This window comes from Salminus brasiliensis, chromosome 22, assembly GCF_030463535.1.
Source record: "Salminus brasiliensis chromosome 22, fSalBra1.hap2, whole genome shotgun sequence".
Lineage (NCBI taxonomy): Eukaryota > Metazoa > Chordata > Actinopteri > Characiformes > Bryconidae > Salminus > Salminus brasiliensis.
This window is the reverse complement of record NC_132899.1, coordinates 17,780,802-17,797,495: the sequence shown is the minus strand read 5'-3', so window position 1 is coordinate 17,797,495 and position 16,694 is coordinate 17,780,802. Positions and strand designations below refer to the sequence as shown.

Below are 16,694 nucleotides of genomic sequence, written 5' to 3'. Positions count from 1 at the left end.
GGACAAACAGCACTGCTGGCGTTTGAAAGCCTGAACACATCATTCCCCTTGCCTTTCATTTAGATGGCATTTCACAAATGAAGATACACATACACACACATACTGACCTACACCAGAGCAATGAAACATAATGCACTCTACTTCATGTACCTTAATTTAATCTCTACTGAGTGCACACCCACACAGCAAACACTGGCTAACTCGCCTTCTTTCTGTGCTGCTATAATAATCCCCAATCAGGACACAATTGCCAGCTAAAACACACACATGCACAGCACATGCTCTGTAAGTCCCTATTAGACACTTTTTCCCTCCCTCATTGAAACTATTTTTGGCAACGCATTTCTGCGCTAGCCACTACCTCATGTGCAGAGCAATCAGCTCCTTTTCACTGGCGGCTTGGGTAACTGCTGCTAATGGGAACTTTTAGAATTACGTTTGCACCCCACCACACAATGTCAGCACACACAAAGGAGGCGCAGCCAGCGGTCACTGCACCACATCAAGTTTTAATCAAGTGTTTTGAACTGCATCTTATTTGTATGTGGTTGAATCGGCCCCTGCGATTCATTACGGGCCTCGTTACGGGGGGGGGAGGCCAACGGCATCTGGCTGCTCTGAGTGATGGGAGGGAGAGGAAAGAGAGCAGTAAACTGGCATCGCTCTCCTCTCGGTTACTTTCACGCTCATTTTTTCTCCTGATGAACACCAATGCATAAATACACTGGCAGCACATCGCCTGAGGGCAAAGCTGACACAAAACACAAAGACTAATGTACGCACAACTAATAAAGAAATAACTGCATTAATAAATCAAATAAAAAAAAAAAGAATGAGGTTTTTCATTCAACAGTGCTGTAGACAATATAATTTACACGCACGCACAACCATAACTACACAGCAGGTAGAAGGCTGTCCAGAATAAAAAACACAGTGCTGGGAAGGCACTCGAGGTCTTGAGGAAGCTGCTTTTTAAAGAAATGTACCGTGTAACATGTACACCCCCATCCATACCCACACACCCAACTGTTCTTTCCATTAGCAATATTAAAAGTGTTGAGGAACATGCTGCGATTCTGTGCTCAGAGTCAGCTCTTTAACCACACAATGCACTGTGTCAGCACTATAGACTGACCTCATGGGTCATAGCTAACCATGTGAGTGCAGATAAAGGCAGAATCTAAATCATGGATGCCGGAGATAGGGACAGGTGGTGTGTGTATGTGTGTATAGTGGAGCTTAATAAGTTGTACCTGGACAAGATAGTTTTAGAATTCTGGTTGGATATTTGATCGCTCTTCAACAGAACTGGGAGAATTAAATCTTTTGGGTTCCTGCCACTGACCTGACCTTTAGGCAAAGCCCACATTTGTTAGGGTTGGGGCCCTTTTAAAAGCTTAATGTGAGCCTGTTACATTCATCCAACAACCATGTTTGATGTGTGTTTGGGGTCATACCCCTTTGGGAATCCCCATTGTGTCCAAGTTTAAGTCCAACTATCTAGCTGATGGTTTGAGGTAATGTTGAAGAATTCTGAGGTAGTCCTCTTTCTTCATTATTCCATTACCATACCGCCACCAAAACAGTCTCATCCTACAATACTACCGCCACCATGCTTAACAAGTGGTACAGCATTCTTAGGCTTGAATGTTTGAATGCTTAAATGATACTGGAACTTTCAGCCCCACTGAATTAATAATTCAAGTTGGTGTATGTATATGTTTGACCCTGTAGGTATAATTTCTATCCAGTGTAGATTTTAGAAATCCCAAAGAAAGTCCATCAAATCTTCCCTATTAAAGATGTAGGTTGAATTTATTCAGCCCCAGAAAAAGAATAGTTCAAAGAAATAACTGAAAGCCTTGCATTCTGCATTCTGCCATGTTCATGATGAGTAGATGTGTGAGATACTTACAGGTTACACTGGTCTCCTTTGATCCCTTTGGTGGTGCAGAAACATTTCCCCGTCAGGACTTGGCACACATTGGCATGGCCATTGCATTTACAGGCTAGAAAAGATGAGACAACATTGAGACACTGTTTAGCTGATCTGAACACCCAGCACCTCGGACGCAATTAAACTAATTAAACCTGCAGATGGCTGGCTTCTCTGCAAGTACAGAAGAAAATGAGCAGACAAGCTACTTCAGCAGTCACTACTCTGACATACATCTGTAAAGAGATCTAACGGCATGAGGCGTTATTATGCATTACAGCCAATAAGCTTAATTGGTTAGACAAATTGACTTAAGACAACACCATCCGTCAATCTTCCAGTGCCACAGCGGTCTCTGAAACATTAAGCCCACATATACTGTACGCTACAAGCCTGACTGCTCAGTTACATTCACGTGTTACAAGGGAACTATGGAACAATCAGTAGAAGTACTGATGCTTTAGCAGACCTGACCGTTTATGCTCCTAGATGTATCCAAATCTATGAGCACATATGAATGCGTCTCCAATCCAACTGGGTTTAACATAGCTCTGGAAGAAATCTGTTGTGTGTCATATTTGAGGAATGGGGAGTGCGATTTGTGCCCACTGCATAAACGTAGCTTTAAAGACAAGGCAAAACATGACATTTTGATTTATATGAGCTGTACTGTAAGCTAGAGAGAACACTTGAGTATGACCGAGAGTCTGTCTTGGAGCCTGGGTTTCTGTGGCTAAAGAGGAGAGTAAGAGATGAGTGAAGAAAGCTGCTCTGGCCCCAGGCAATACAACTGCCCAGATGGAAATAAAAATAACAAACACGGACACATTAACAATTCCCCACTCTCAAACCCCTGACCTTCACCTCAGAGGCCAGGGGATGCTGGGGATGAAAACACATCCCTGTGGCTCTCATTTAATTTCGCTCAACCTAAGCATGCATGTTAGCTTAGTGCTATTATGTAAAACATTCTAGACTCAGCAAGCATGCAAGAACAAAATCTGAATTAAGAAGATTCATGTATTTATGTATGTAGTTGTACAACATACGAATCACTAAGACCAAGCCTGAGTGTGTGATGTACTCTAGGACACTGAACACTGGTGTGATGACTGATGCATCTGCAATTAACAATTCCGGCACTGAACACTCCTGACTGAAGAAAGGGTGAATGTTTGAGGCTGAGCCTCATAATGCACCATCATGATCCTACTACTCTGGGCTTTGTTATGTTGGTGAGGAAAATTGCAAAGCATTTTCATGTGGCAGATTGTTATAGTTTTAGTCCTTTCTGAGCAGTGGACTATAACTGTCTCCAAGTGAGCAGAGTATTCTTCACATGCTCAGGTCTTGCCTCTGCACCAAACTTTGATGTACTTTAGCGTTCTAACAGTCAGTGCATTACTTTTCCTACCCTGTCATTACATACAATATTGTCATATGAACAATGTTCTCTTCTTGTCCATCAGTACAACTAATACTGTTTTGCTGGTCTAGCCATTTCCCTGTGGCCAAGAAATCTTCAGAGACAAACAATGTAACTTACAGATTTATGGCACTGCAGAGTGAAAGGCGTCTCAGACAGAACAGATGTTACCAGCTAACAATTTGGTCTCTTGAAAAGAAAAAAAGTGCAGACATTCTGTGTCCCAGTATTCCTGATTAGTTAAAGGTCTTTTTGTTGCAACTTGAAACCAATTTTGGAATTCGGTCATAAAGTTCTCAGATATAATCTCATCATGCTTTATTTACATGCTTTATTTAGATTACATTTACGTACAGCGTACGGCATACAGTCCCCCATCATACCCCCATCATAAAAGGGTAAGGATTGAAAAACTCCTTAAATGAAGAACCCTTTTTGATTTAGGATAAGATAAGATAGGATAAGATAATCCTTTATTAGTCGCACAGTGGGGAAATTCACAGTGTCACAGCAGCAAAGAGATAGCAAGACACTCAGATGCAAAACGTAGATAAATTACCAATACATACACAATATAAATAGGAAAAAACAATTTACTATTATTATAGTAAAAACTATTATTTACAGAATGTGCAAATTTGCTTTGCAAATGTACAATCACAATATAAATGTGACACTGAGGAGATTCGTCGAAATGGTTGAAAATCCTAAAGAACGCAAAAAAATTGTCATGTGTGGTTTCACATGTCTACATACCCTATGGGTTTCACCCTAGAATGAACCAAGCAGCTTTTTGGTGGGCTCATGAATAATTTGATGAGCTCTGCTATGGCTGCCTGGTTTACAACAAGCACCATGATAGCTCATACAGAATTAACATATGTACCCATATAAGCATAGTCAGATCTTTGATTTGATCATAACATCAGGAGGCAAAGTCGTGGTCACATGGTCTGGTTCGCATGGCAAAGTGACATATTCTCCTATATACAGCAGAGTCTGGCAGTGATGTGTATGCTCATCATTGTTACAGACATCGTGTGAGAAACTGTTTTAAAAAAAAAAAAAAAAAAAAAACTCACTACAGAAGTGCCATGTTCTCTTGTTCTGCATTTTACTGCATGCTGCCATCTTGGACCAGGGTAAGAACGCTGCTATATGCTACATTTTAACAGTGTAAATATAAGGAGTCCAGACTGTTACGTAACAATTCCTGAGGTTTCACTTATAAGGGATTTGCATTTGAATGGGAAAGCAAACGTCCGAGATTCACAGTATCAAACATCCATGTACTAAACTTCCATTACTCAGCTATGCAAAGTAAAACATTTAAAACATCATAAAATATCTAATCTGGAACGCACTGGAGTCAAACTAAGTTAAACATGTGGGCCGAATGCATCATTATACCCCAAATAAAGACATGTAGGTTGGCCTGCTGTGGAAATAAGCACAGATCTTGGCTAAAAAGGTTCTGACAGAGGACCTGGTTCACCACAGGGTCACAGAGCACCGCTTTAAACGAACAGAACCAGAGGCTAGAATACACCTCTCGCTTCTACCACACCCCATGCTGCTCTAGTTACACCACCTACAGGCAAAATCCCAGACACATGTAAATGTGCGTTTGTATGAGAGTTTCCTATTACAGAATTAGCCTTTTGGCCTTTCCCATCACTTGCTGCACTGGTTTCTAAACGGCCTCTACATGAAACACTTTCTGTGTGTAATTAGCAGCTGTGGTTCTATCAGTGTGCATAACATCAATCTGCATCTGCTGCTGACTCTAATCAGAGGGTCACAATGTCCTCTGTTGGTTGAAAGGGTTACATCACTGACCTTGGCACTTTCCTCCATTGGTGGGGTCTCCGTGATAACCAGCCATGCAGGTCTCGCAGTGTGGGCCGGTGGTGAGGTTCCGACACTGCTCGCACACACTGCCATTCACACATGTGCTGTGGCCATTACACTGACATGCTGCAACAGAGAGGAAGAGATCAGCCCTGTACGCAGCAGACATTTAGTCCACATGAATGTAAGAAACTGTGTGTGTGTGTGTCCATGCTCACCAGGGCACTGGATGAAAGCCCACTCATAGCCTCTGTCTTTTGGGCAGAGACCAGTATCCAGCACCATATCTTGGCTGTTTTTAGGGGGGTTCTTCATGGGGCCACGATAGGAGCCCTCCACGCATTGCCCTCTGCCCGTGTTACTGGGGTCTCCACACCAACCACAGTCCGGCTGCTCCAGACACTGACCACACGTCCGGAAACCAGAACAGTTTTGAGCTGAGAGAGAGAAAAGAGATGCCATGTGTGAGATCAGAATGAACAATGAAAAATGGATCTTTGGAATTAACTACTTAATCTTTGTTAGAGACGTCACTTCGCCGGTGCCTTGCAGAATCTCACACTTTGTCTCTATCTTTGTTTTGTAGATCAGTCTGTTACAGCTGTAGGGATGCTGCTCAGCTACACATAGACCCCATTTACACCTGACCACTTCATGGTACTAGTATCTACATTGTATTCTGATAAGATTTTAGCCACATGCATTCACACTAGTCAAATGCGTCTCCGGTTAGTCAGACTGAAACTCGACTGCTGTGTGGGAAGAAAACACGTGAATCTGCTTGTTGCACCGCAATTATTACTGGCTGTACTAGGAGAGGTTCTGGCTGTTGAATGCATCTTGGACTGGCAGATGCATTTACACTGGTGACTCAAATGCGTCTCAGTCCACCTCCAAAAGTGGTTCAGTGATCAGATTTGTTTCAGCTTTTAATGGATCTTTTAAATGGGCATGTGGCTTAGCCTTATCCAGACACAACCCTGATACTCAAATCCCATGTCGTGACCAGGTGTTAACAAGGTGACAGAGATGGGGAAACATTTTGTTGAGAAAATAATTTCTGCATGCCACAAAGAAAGAAACCCTGACGGGCACAGACACTCGCAAGTCACACACTGTTTCTCATCAAACTGAAAAGCGGGCGTACATGCTGAGTACAACCAAAACAGCACCACCCTCTCCAGCTGATTCCTCATCTAAAATCACGACCACATGCAAGTCCAGCAGACAACAGCTGATTCATATGGTGGTGGCAGCACAGAGAGAGAGAGAGAGAGAGAGAGAGAGAGAGAAAGAGCGAGAGAGTGTGTGCAAGCAAAAAAGACAGAGAGGAGACACCAAACAATCTGACAAACAAGGACAAAAGGCACAACCATTTGTGCACACAACCTTCAGCACCATAAGGATGACAATGTGCATTTGTCCTTGTTGTTTTCAATCACCTCTTTCATTCCTCTGTACGTTCCATAAGGCCCAGAAGCACCAAATCAACTGTAAATACAATGGCCTCAGATGCCAGATCCAATGGTATGCAAACCTTTGGGCACCCCTGGTCAAAATATCTATTCCTGTGAACGGCTAAGCATGTACAAGATGACCAAAAAAAGTGTCCAAAAGCATAGTTACGCATTGAGTTAATATTTAAGCAATACTATTGTTCTATTTCCATCTATTGCCCAATTAAAATAACAAATAATTGTTAAGCATCACAGCAAACCTTTAGAGTAGGCAGCTTAGAGTCTTTCCGTTCTTGTTTGTGGGATTTTTGCACATTCTTCCTTCTTTGAAAACTTCTGATGCTACATTATGTGGAGAGGACACGGGTGATGATTCATCCATGAAAGATTATATTTGAGCAGGTGTTGCTGCACAGTAGAACAGTGCATCGCCACTCCTGCCTAGGGTCTGTTTAATGTTCCTGTTTAAAGGTCTTCTGCAGCCAAACAGTGGTTCCATTTAGCCTTTGGAGCAATCCTACATGCAGTACTCTCAAAACATTTCTTGGTCTTCGAGAACTCCACTATTCCTGTTAACTGCCATGTCTGAATTACATGACCACATTTCAGAGTGCTAGGCACCTGCTTAGAGGAGCCCACAGCTGCTGATTGTTGGAACAAGGTTTAAGGAGTCACCTGGTCCTTCCTATCAATGACTGAACAAGCCATGGCGCAGACAAGTTAGTGAAGACCCAAGACAAGAAAAAAAGCTTTCACTTTTGCTTGGTGCTCCTTATGTGCGCATGTATAGCTAAAGCATTCACAGCATTTTTTTTAATCAATATCGGATTTAGATTTTACTAATGGTATTAAAATTAAATAACGGCCACCCTGAGACTACAAAAACACTCTTACTATATTTAAAAATGCTGAGAGTATGCGCTTTCATCATATAGTGCATTTGTCCCAATCGCAGTCTGCCGAGCTGTCCGTCCAGCCTGCCTCACCCAGGCATGCCCCAACAAAGACAAAGTGCCTTCTAGGCTCCAGGAGAAAAGTGACACACAGGAACAAATATTAAAAGGGGCAGTGACAGAGCCCTGAGTTGAGAAGAGTGGTGGAAATGGTAAATAACCATCACTCTGAAGAGACAGAGATACATTTTGGTGACAAAAATGTTTCCTCTCAGTCAGACAGATTTACAGACTCACACCACCCACTTCTGGCTGAGAGATTTTAATTCATTTTCCATCAGAGTGAGCATAATAGCACTTCTATCAGTGAATGGAAGGACTGTCATGCACACACACAAGCCCAGTGTCATTGTGCCTGCCACCAAATTGTCTCTCTGTCAGCGAGAGTAAGAGACGAGACGACATCGGGAGCTCAACTTGAGCAACCCTTGACGACAGAGAACCTCCAACATCTCATAACATCTGAATGTTTACCTGGATTACTTTTCAATTGTGAGTGAACAGTGGACAACCGTTTAGTCAAACTTACTGACTCGACTGAAGAAGACACCTTCAGTAAAGTGTAATTTGCATAGAAAATAATAAACAAGGCCTCACAGTATTCCAATACTCCAGCAACACTTTCAAGGCCCATCTTTCTGGGAGATCCCTTGAGAATGCTTCTCCAATTAAATAAAAGCATTTATTCTCATGGATAGCTTTTATCCAGGTGAACCAGCGCATGCCATGAAAGCACATTCTTAGAAGGCCAGAAGGGAAATTTAAACGTTTAAGCAGATAAATTAAAACACTAATTGAACATTATGGGCAGATCTGAAGCCAGCCGGTTTCACTAATGAGAAGCAGCAGAGGAGTTTTCGTCTGAGATAGAGACCTCTTCAGAAGTATGTCTTGGTGACACTGACAGATTGCAGTCTTTGTACAGAGCGAGGACTAGGTGGATAATGGCCTAGTCTTTGAGCTTATATCAGCTCACGTTTTGATTTAAATCACGATACTGGGTTTACAATTAAAAAACCGTGAACAGTATATCATCTGCAGATATACTGATAATAATTAGACACCTTGCAACACTTAACATCCAGTGGTTTCTCACCTTGTTTGGCTGGAAAGGAACATGGAAACTCCTGAGCAGTGAGGGGGAAACAACCCTCCTGTGGAATATGGAGTCAACAACTACGCAAATGCAATATAACGTGATGTAGTTAAATACGGGTGCAGAACTCTCAAAGCTGTTAGGAATGTCCATAGGCATAGTTTGACAGTCCACCATTAGAAAACTACAGAGAAAGGAATCAAGAGTCCAAGGAAATGAACTCCACTTCAGTACTAACGAAACGTACGTTTTGGTAACATTACCTAGTTTCAGTAACGTTACCTTAATTCTGAATTTGCAGGAACCATTTCTTTTCTCTACCAGTACATTATTGCCTGTTACACTGGCTGAAACCGAGCCAAAACAAAAGCCCAAAGAATGGCTGGAGTTGGAGAGGTGTGTTTTTTTGTTGTTGTTTGTTTGTTTTTTCATAAAAAACTCAATTTTTCCATCTTTGCTCACTGTGGCGAAATATTCTTCAGTATTTTAAAGCATTCAAAGTAAATTCATGCAAAGTATATATTTAAGTAAATGTATCAGTTTAGTAGGAAACTAATATAACTTCTTATTTATATGTTCCTTAAGAAACCTCAAATGTTGAATTTTGGGGTGAGAATGGAGCATTTTCTTCTGATGACTCTTTAATGAAGAGCATATTTGTTCAAGGTCAACACACAGCAAAATAGTGCACCACCATTCCGGAGTCTGTTAAATCTACCTGAAGGTCTTTTGCAGTCAAGTGGACAGTTTTGATTTTTATATTTGACTGATTGATTTGTTTATTTATTGTGATCAGTCAATCTTCTACTTCAATTCAATATTCACAGCAACAAAGTTTGACCAGGAGTGCCCAAACGTTTGCCACTGTAGGTGTCCTGACAGCAGGAACCCTGGAAGAAACCAGCCAGTTACCGCCACAAAAGTGCAGCTGTGACTCCAAATCAAGCCTCCCAGGTGCAGACACAGATCAGCGTGAGCTCCAGAGTGGCATCTGTCATTGTCTGGCCTGTACTCCTGATCATGATGTCTCTCCTGTGCAAAGCTCCTGATGCACTGCTCATTTCAGCACAGCACTGAGGCCATCACTCTTCCCTCTCTAATACATTTACAGCCAGTCTCACTTCAGGCTCCATCAAACACTCAAAACACCCTGCACAGGCAGCAGCTGTAGATTGCCATCTCACCCGCTTCAACAGGAAAAGGGAAAAAAAAAAAAAAAAAAAAAAAAATTCACATCCTGACTTTTAGAAGTACTTATACTTTCTATTCTCTTTTTGACTGCTGCTGTCCTGCATAAATTCTATTTCTCAAATACTGACTGACATCCCTGGCAAAAAGGAAAAAAATCTAGCTCAGCATTCCGACCCATCTCTCTTTATCGAGGATGTACGCGAAATAAGATGAAACACTCACACACACAGTCTCCTGTCTGCCATTCCAGGCACTGGCCGTATGGGAATGAGATGACGTAGGCGTTGGAGTCCACGCAGCGCTTTGTGCTGCCACACCACATACACTCTGTGGCTTGGCTGGTGCAGTTCTCACAGGTGACATGCAGAGAGCAGGGAGTCTTACAGGGACGAGCATTCCGACTCTCTGTAGGAACAAAATTGTGAATAAATGATAAGGAAGTCAAGATAAAAAAAAGCGTATCCACGTTAATAGAATTACAATGTAACTGTGAAGTGGACTAGCTTGTACTTAATTTATAATCATAACTACATTAGAAACAGATGACGTGTAACACTCAACATTAGTAAACTCTTGACCAGAGTTTTGTTTCATCTGAATGCTTCCCAGCATTCCCTGCCAGACGTAGAATCTACACTATAATCTTTCCAAGCATTGTTTCAAGTGCATCTGCGCAGGTAATTAGTTGGTGATGTGTGGCCTGCAATTCACTGCAGTCTCCTTTATTATATACAATTTAAATCTAACTATACATTATAATGATAGTATAAAGGCAATGGTTAAATAAAGCGGCACACAAGTCAGAGCAAACTAACAATGACATTGTGGCAAACACTATGAGAACAAAAGTATTGGGACACCTGCTCATTTAGCGATTCTTCCAACATTAAGGGTATGAAAAAAGAAAAGAAAATAACTCAGAACTTTGGATGATCATCCCAACTCACCCACTGACCTCATCCCAACTCGTTCCAAAAGTATTGGACAGAGCACAGGCATTCCGGAGAGCACAGTTCCACTGCTCGGCAGCTCAATGCAGAGAGGTTTTATACCCTCTAGCCCACGCCTGGCATTAGTCATGGTGCCAAAAGGTTCATGTCTATCTGCTCCAGAGAGTTCTATTCTATTGGCAATACTTCTCTACATGGACTATGTGTGAACATCTGTATCAGCAATGGGTGCAACTTGAAGTAGCTGAATGTATTCATTAGGGTGTCAGCAAATATTTGTGTAGTTCGTACAGCTCAAAAGAATGGGGTATAAGTATTAATTACTTGTTAGCTTCACCAGCTTAAGAACCCCAGTGCACCAATTCTGGACACCAATATAGTCAAAATAAGCCAAAGCATGAAGAGCAAACACTGAAAACACTGACCGACTCCTTTCTCGCAGATAAGTCCGTCAGCATTGGCATTGCAAGGGTTGGCCCTGAGGCCAGAGACCTGCGCTTTCTCCAGGTAGGCACAGAAGCCTGAGTCATTGGGCTCCCCTGGCAGCCACTGCAGAGAGGTGTTTGTGAAGGGAGAGTTGTCCTCCCAACCCCAGTAGGACACATTAATCTTCCTCAGGCCCACCCAGGGGGACAACTTCTGCAGAAACAAACAATATCAGGGGGTCAGGAGCCATCATGGACAGTGTACTGACCTAGACTGAGGAAATCGAACAGGTGTACAGTGATGCATGGATTTCTCACTTAGACATGCTAGGAATGTAAAGACATAGCATGATGCTATTCATTGCTAATTCATATTCCGCTACCGTGTAAACAGTGTAAAAAAAATTAAAAAAAATAAAAAATCACAGGGATTCACAGACCTTCTCCTGCTGCTGGTACTTCTGTAGCTCCTCCAGTATAAAGTCCACCTGTTTGGCAGTAGAGAGGGAGGCGATGATGCCCCCCAGGTTTTTACAGTAATGCCGGGCATTGTCATAGCTCTCTCTGCTGGAGTTGATACGTAGGCAGGCCTCCCCAACATGACTCCAGCCGTCTCCACACAGCTTGACTGCAGAGGGCCAGAAAAGACACACAGGTGAAGCTCTGGGGCATATTTTTACACAAAGTTAATCTTTTCAGTTCACCCAGTCATATGTTTCCTTTCCCTGTGCTTCTCGAGGAGCTCAGGGCATAACACTCCACATTATGAAAATATGAACATTAAAGGCAATTAAAACTGTCAAAATAAAAACAAACCCAAAAGGACCTGACTCTTATTCAAGCCAAGTGGCCAATAAAATGCATTCACATTGCAATAAATTCTGAGAGTACAAACAGACTGAAAGATTGTATAATTTTAAATCGGTAAGAGGGAAAAATGAAGGAACACTAGAGAAACAAGTTCAACTTTCCTCAATCTAATTGCCTCTTTAGTCAGGAGTTTGGCTCCCAAGCACCACTGAAGAGGTTTGTACTGAGGAAATCAGAGAGCCAGAGCAGACATAAGCAGCTCTGAACACAAAGCTAGTCATCACTCTACCAGGCCCAACTATCCTACTGAAGCAGAAACACTATTCAAGTTGTTAGTCAGCAGAGACCCAGTTTTCATAAAAAGAGCAAAACAAGCTCTCGACCCACTTCCCTGCGAGAACAGCAAGAGAAGTGCATGCAAGTGTGTGTGTGTGTGTGTGTGTGTGTGTATATGTGTGTGTAAGAGAGAGAGAGAGAGAGAGAGAGAGAGAGAGAGAAGCACTGTCATGAGCATCAAAACCAGATAATACAGAACACCAACAATTCCTATGGGGCCAGAGAGGTATGATTTCTAAATTATGCATCAGACAGAGGCATCATTTCTTCATATCAAACGAAATATTCCAAAAAGATGTTCCCAGGTCTACGATATGGCCTACCTACCAGGAATTTTGGCAAACATAGACTACTCAATTAAACTAAGCACAGTCTACATTCTACTTCAAGTAGTAGATTTGACATGTCCATTGTTGGGGACCCTAAATAGCAATAAAATAGATCACAGGCCCAGTTCACACTTGGAACTAATATGCATCTTGGTACTAATATTCCCAAAACCAAAACCTATTCACACCTGGCATTTAAAAAATGACTCATGTGAACTCACTGAATTTTCACTGGAAGTAGTTATGGGAGTTAATTAGTGATTTGAGATTAGGCACTTAGCGTTCACACTACAAGAATAATGTGGTCATATGCATCTCTGACCTTCCCGAAGTGGTCTGAGTGATTATAATGCGTCCCTGAGACATATTGAACCCTGTTCACACCTGTACAGTGTGCTTGCCACCTACAATCCGATCACCCGGGACACATGTTAATGCCAGGTGTGAACAAGGCCATAGTCTTCTCCAGCATCAGGCAATGAGATAACAGTTCAATAAATGGCTCCAAGCTAAGACAACCCAAAAAGTGATAGTGGAACATAATTCCGACACACTTACCAGGCAGGGCATGGCATTCGTGCTGCTGGTGATCCCATTGGCAGTTGAGGTTTAAGGAGCAGCTCTTGCAGTTTGCCAGCTTGCTGCATATCTGCTCATTTCTGATGGAACATTCAGTGAAGTTTTTCACAATCTGCCAAAAAATATAACAGAAGCTAAATGAAAAGGTGAGCCAACTCTGCACATAACAAGTTGCCAGTTAATTGATATTTACTTACTGAATAACTATATCTCATGGTGAAAACTGACTAACAAGCACATAGTTAAAAGGCTAGACACCCTGTAATTCAGGACCTGGCCTGTGATAACATAAGACAAGTCTTAGGACAAGAATGGTCTTTGGCTCCATCTACAGGACTACTTACAGCAGTGCAGTTGCTGAGGGCTGAGATGCATTTCTTGTCGTCGCACCACTGACAGCCATTAGTGTTAGCAGTACAACTGGTGCAGTCAGAAAAGCGGTGACACCTCTCATCCACCGGAGCTGCAGGCAAAACAAACGGAGTGAGACAATGCCAGAGGAAGAGTTAGGATATGATGGCAATACAAAGTGAGAGAACATGGGTTTGGAAAATGCTTAATGTCACACTGCTGTTTGAAAGACACCCAGACATCCTTAAATAACTTCAGAGAGGAGCGGCAAGTAAACTTCCACAGGCACTGCTCAATACCTCAGAAGTTAAAACAAGGTGATACAGAAACATTCAGCACTTGGAATGCCCTCCTTCCCTCTACATTTACGTCCAATAAGCTGCCTTCAAGCTGCCAGCCTTACATAAGGCATCAAAGCAGCCCTCCTACCTCTTTCTCCCTCTCAGACAGCCCTTTATTCAATAATTAAGGGACTCTCTCCATGTCCTTGTTTGACTACAGAAAGAGACTCCGCATTTCCCCTCTCCTGAATTTAAAGGTATTTCTCCTCCTTAGAGTACTAAAATTGACCTCAGTTTAAGACCACAGGTTGGAATTGAAAAGCAAGCAATTAGCAGCGGTTAGCATTGCCACTGAACAACCAGAGGGCAGAAAAGTAAATGTGTACCCAAGTGGTGCCCGAGTGCTTATGCTTGGCTGAATTGTCTGGCTGCCTTTTGACAGGCAGCACAAGATCAAACAGGAACGAGAATGACAGAGAGCTCTGATTAAGAGCGAGACACGGACATGCAGTTGCTCTGAGCAAAGAAACAGTCAAACGAAATGCAAAATGCAGGAGTGGGTATACAGCCATGGCCAAAAATATTTAGGCACGCCCTGAACCTCTCACAGAAAATGCAAAACATCTGTCAGGACACTGTTGTAATATGTTTGATATTTACATATATTACATAATTTCCAATTATTCCTTCCAATTCTGAAGAATTCAGAAAAAGTGCCGATTCTGAAGTTATGTATGCAATGATCGACTTTCTCAGCGTTTTTGTGTTATTCCAATGCACTAAAGAAATTAACTAAATATAAATATTTGAATACAAGGCGTTGCTTTGAATGGAATTTGCAACACATTTCGGTGGGAAAAGTGTTGCATTTTCTGAAAGAAGTACAAGGGTGACGAGATTTTGGCCATGACTGTATAATCCTGCATCCCAAAAGAAACAGCAGCAGCACCTACCAGGTTTGGCAGGGCAGAAGGTAGCTGGTATGGTGTTGCCTGCAAAGCTAGGCTCCCAGGACACACAGCGAGCCCGCCTCCACACACAGCGCACCCCTGGACCTGCAGCCTCACAGCGCTCCTGCCCTGGAAACGCCTCACAGCTAGGTGGCCTATAGATCAGTACGTCATTTAACAGCACACTGGAGAAACCGCCAAACACGTACATAGACCTGGGAGCAGAAGCAGAGAAAGAGAGACACGGTTAGTGAGTGGATGTGTGAAAAGTAAAGAACTACAATAGAAATTCTTCTAGATGAAGTTTTACTCTACTTTTGTTTTCATTTATTATTTTAGTAACTATATATGTGTGTATGTATGTGTATATATATATATATATACATACACACACACACACACACACACACACACACATACGTATACATATATACATATACATTTATTATATATATATATATATATATATATATATATATATATATATATATATATATATATATATATATATATATATATACACACACACACACACAAAATTTCACTGAAAAAGTAAGTGAATCTATGTGTTAATGACTTCAAAAGCTAAGGAAAAAATGTGTTTCAATTAAGGAGACTGCACTCGAAGTGTGGGTTTCACAGGTGCTTTACCTAATACATAAAGGCACCCAAATCCTGACAAATCTGTTCTTCTCAAGAAAGCTTTGTTAGTGTGAACCATGCTTTGATGCTAACTATTTCCAGAAGACATGTACATCAATTCACAGATAGACAAACTGTCTACAAATTGCTACTGCTGCCATTCTCTCCCTAGACTCTACAAACTGCAAAAATCTTTGTATGTGTGTCCAATATTAGACACCACGGACAGCATGAAGGAAACTACTGCAGTCTGAAAAACACATCTCTATAATTATGATGAGAATCATCAGTCCACATTTTATTAGTAATGAATGTAGAAATCTGGGTACTTCCAAGGAGTTCACTTATTTTTTCTTGCAACTATACAAAAGCAAAGAGAAAGACCAAGACGAATACAAAATTGTGTGCGAGTGTGTGCCCCTTAGCACTTTGGTACAAACCCATTACTGGTGACAGCAGTATGTCCAAAGCGATTAACATCTCTGTGCAGGTTTGGTCTGGGGAGAACCTTCCATTCATCACATGCTGTGAAAAATGGAAAGGAACAACACGTCTAAAAACTGCTCAAAACATCATAAAACCAATTAAAAAGGGGGAAGCAGTGAAAACCCACAATTGCAGCTAACCAAATACATACCTATGTCATAGGCCAGGAAGTCAGCAGAGAAGCACTTTGCTCCATTGCTAAGCGATGTATCATTATGAGTGTTTCCTCCAAAGATCAGCAGAGTGCCTCCCAGCAGCACGGCTGAGTGAAGGTACCGTGGATAACCACTCTCCTTCAGAATAGTCCTGAAAAAGAAAATATAAACTCCTCTTACAACTATCAACAAAACATTAAAAACCAGTAGACTATACTAAAAACTAATGTAAACGCAGTCCATCTCCTAAAAAGTAGGTGCCAAAACTGAAGCACAAAGCTAACAGTCAGGTCCAAGTATCTGGACAGTGCCAATTTTTGTAATTTTGTACACCACCACAGTGGATTTAAACATAAAGTAATAAAGATACTGTTACTGCTAGAAACCATCTTAAAAAGCCTGCCCATTTTTGGAATGAGATTCTTTGAAGATGAAACTTGAGGATGAAGAAGGAAGGAAAGGGATCATGTTCTAAAGCATACTACGTTCT

General features: G+C 41.8%; 1 protein-coding gene across 1 annotated transcript in view; it reads right to left on the bottom strand.

Annotated features, from left to right (window-relative positions):
- Positions 1-16,694, bottom strand: part of atrnl1b (attractin-like 1b) — a 95,221-nt gene that overhangs the window by 59,899 nt on the left and 18,628 nt on the right. The window contains exons 10-20 of the mRNA XM_072666941.1: positions 16,201-16,355; positions 16,004-16,088; positions 14,925-15,136; positions 13,684-13,802; positions 13,319-13,451; positions 11,726-11,913; positions 11,286-11,499; positions 10,133-10,315; positions 5,432-5,650; positions 5,202-5,339; positions 1,916-2,009 (exon numbers count right to left, since the gene is read on the bottom strand). Of these exons, the coding sequence (XP_072523042.1) occupies positions 1,916-2,009; positions 5,202-5,339; positions 5,432-5,650; positions 10,133-10,315; positions 11,286-11,499; positions 11,726-11,913; positions 13,319-13,451; positions 13,684-13,802; positions 14,925-15,136; positions 16,004-16,088; positions 16,201-16,355 (1,740 nt within the window). The remainder of the gene's footprint in view (positions 1-1,915; positions 2,010-5,201; positions 5,340-5,431; positions 5,651-10,132; positions 10,316-11,285; positions 11,500-11,725; positions 11,914-13,318; positions 13,452-13,683; positions 13,803-14,924; positions 15,137-16,003; positions 16,089-16,200; positions 16,356-16,694) is intronic.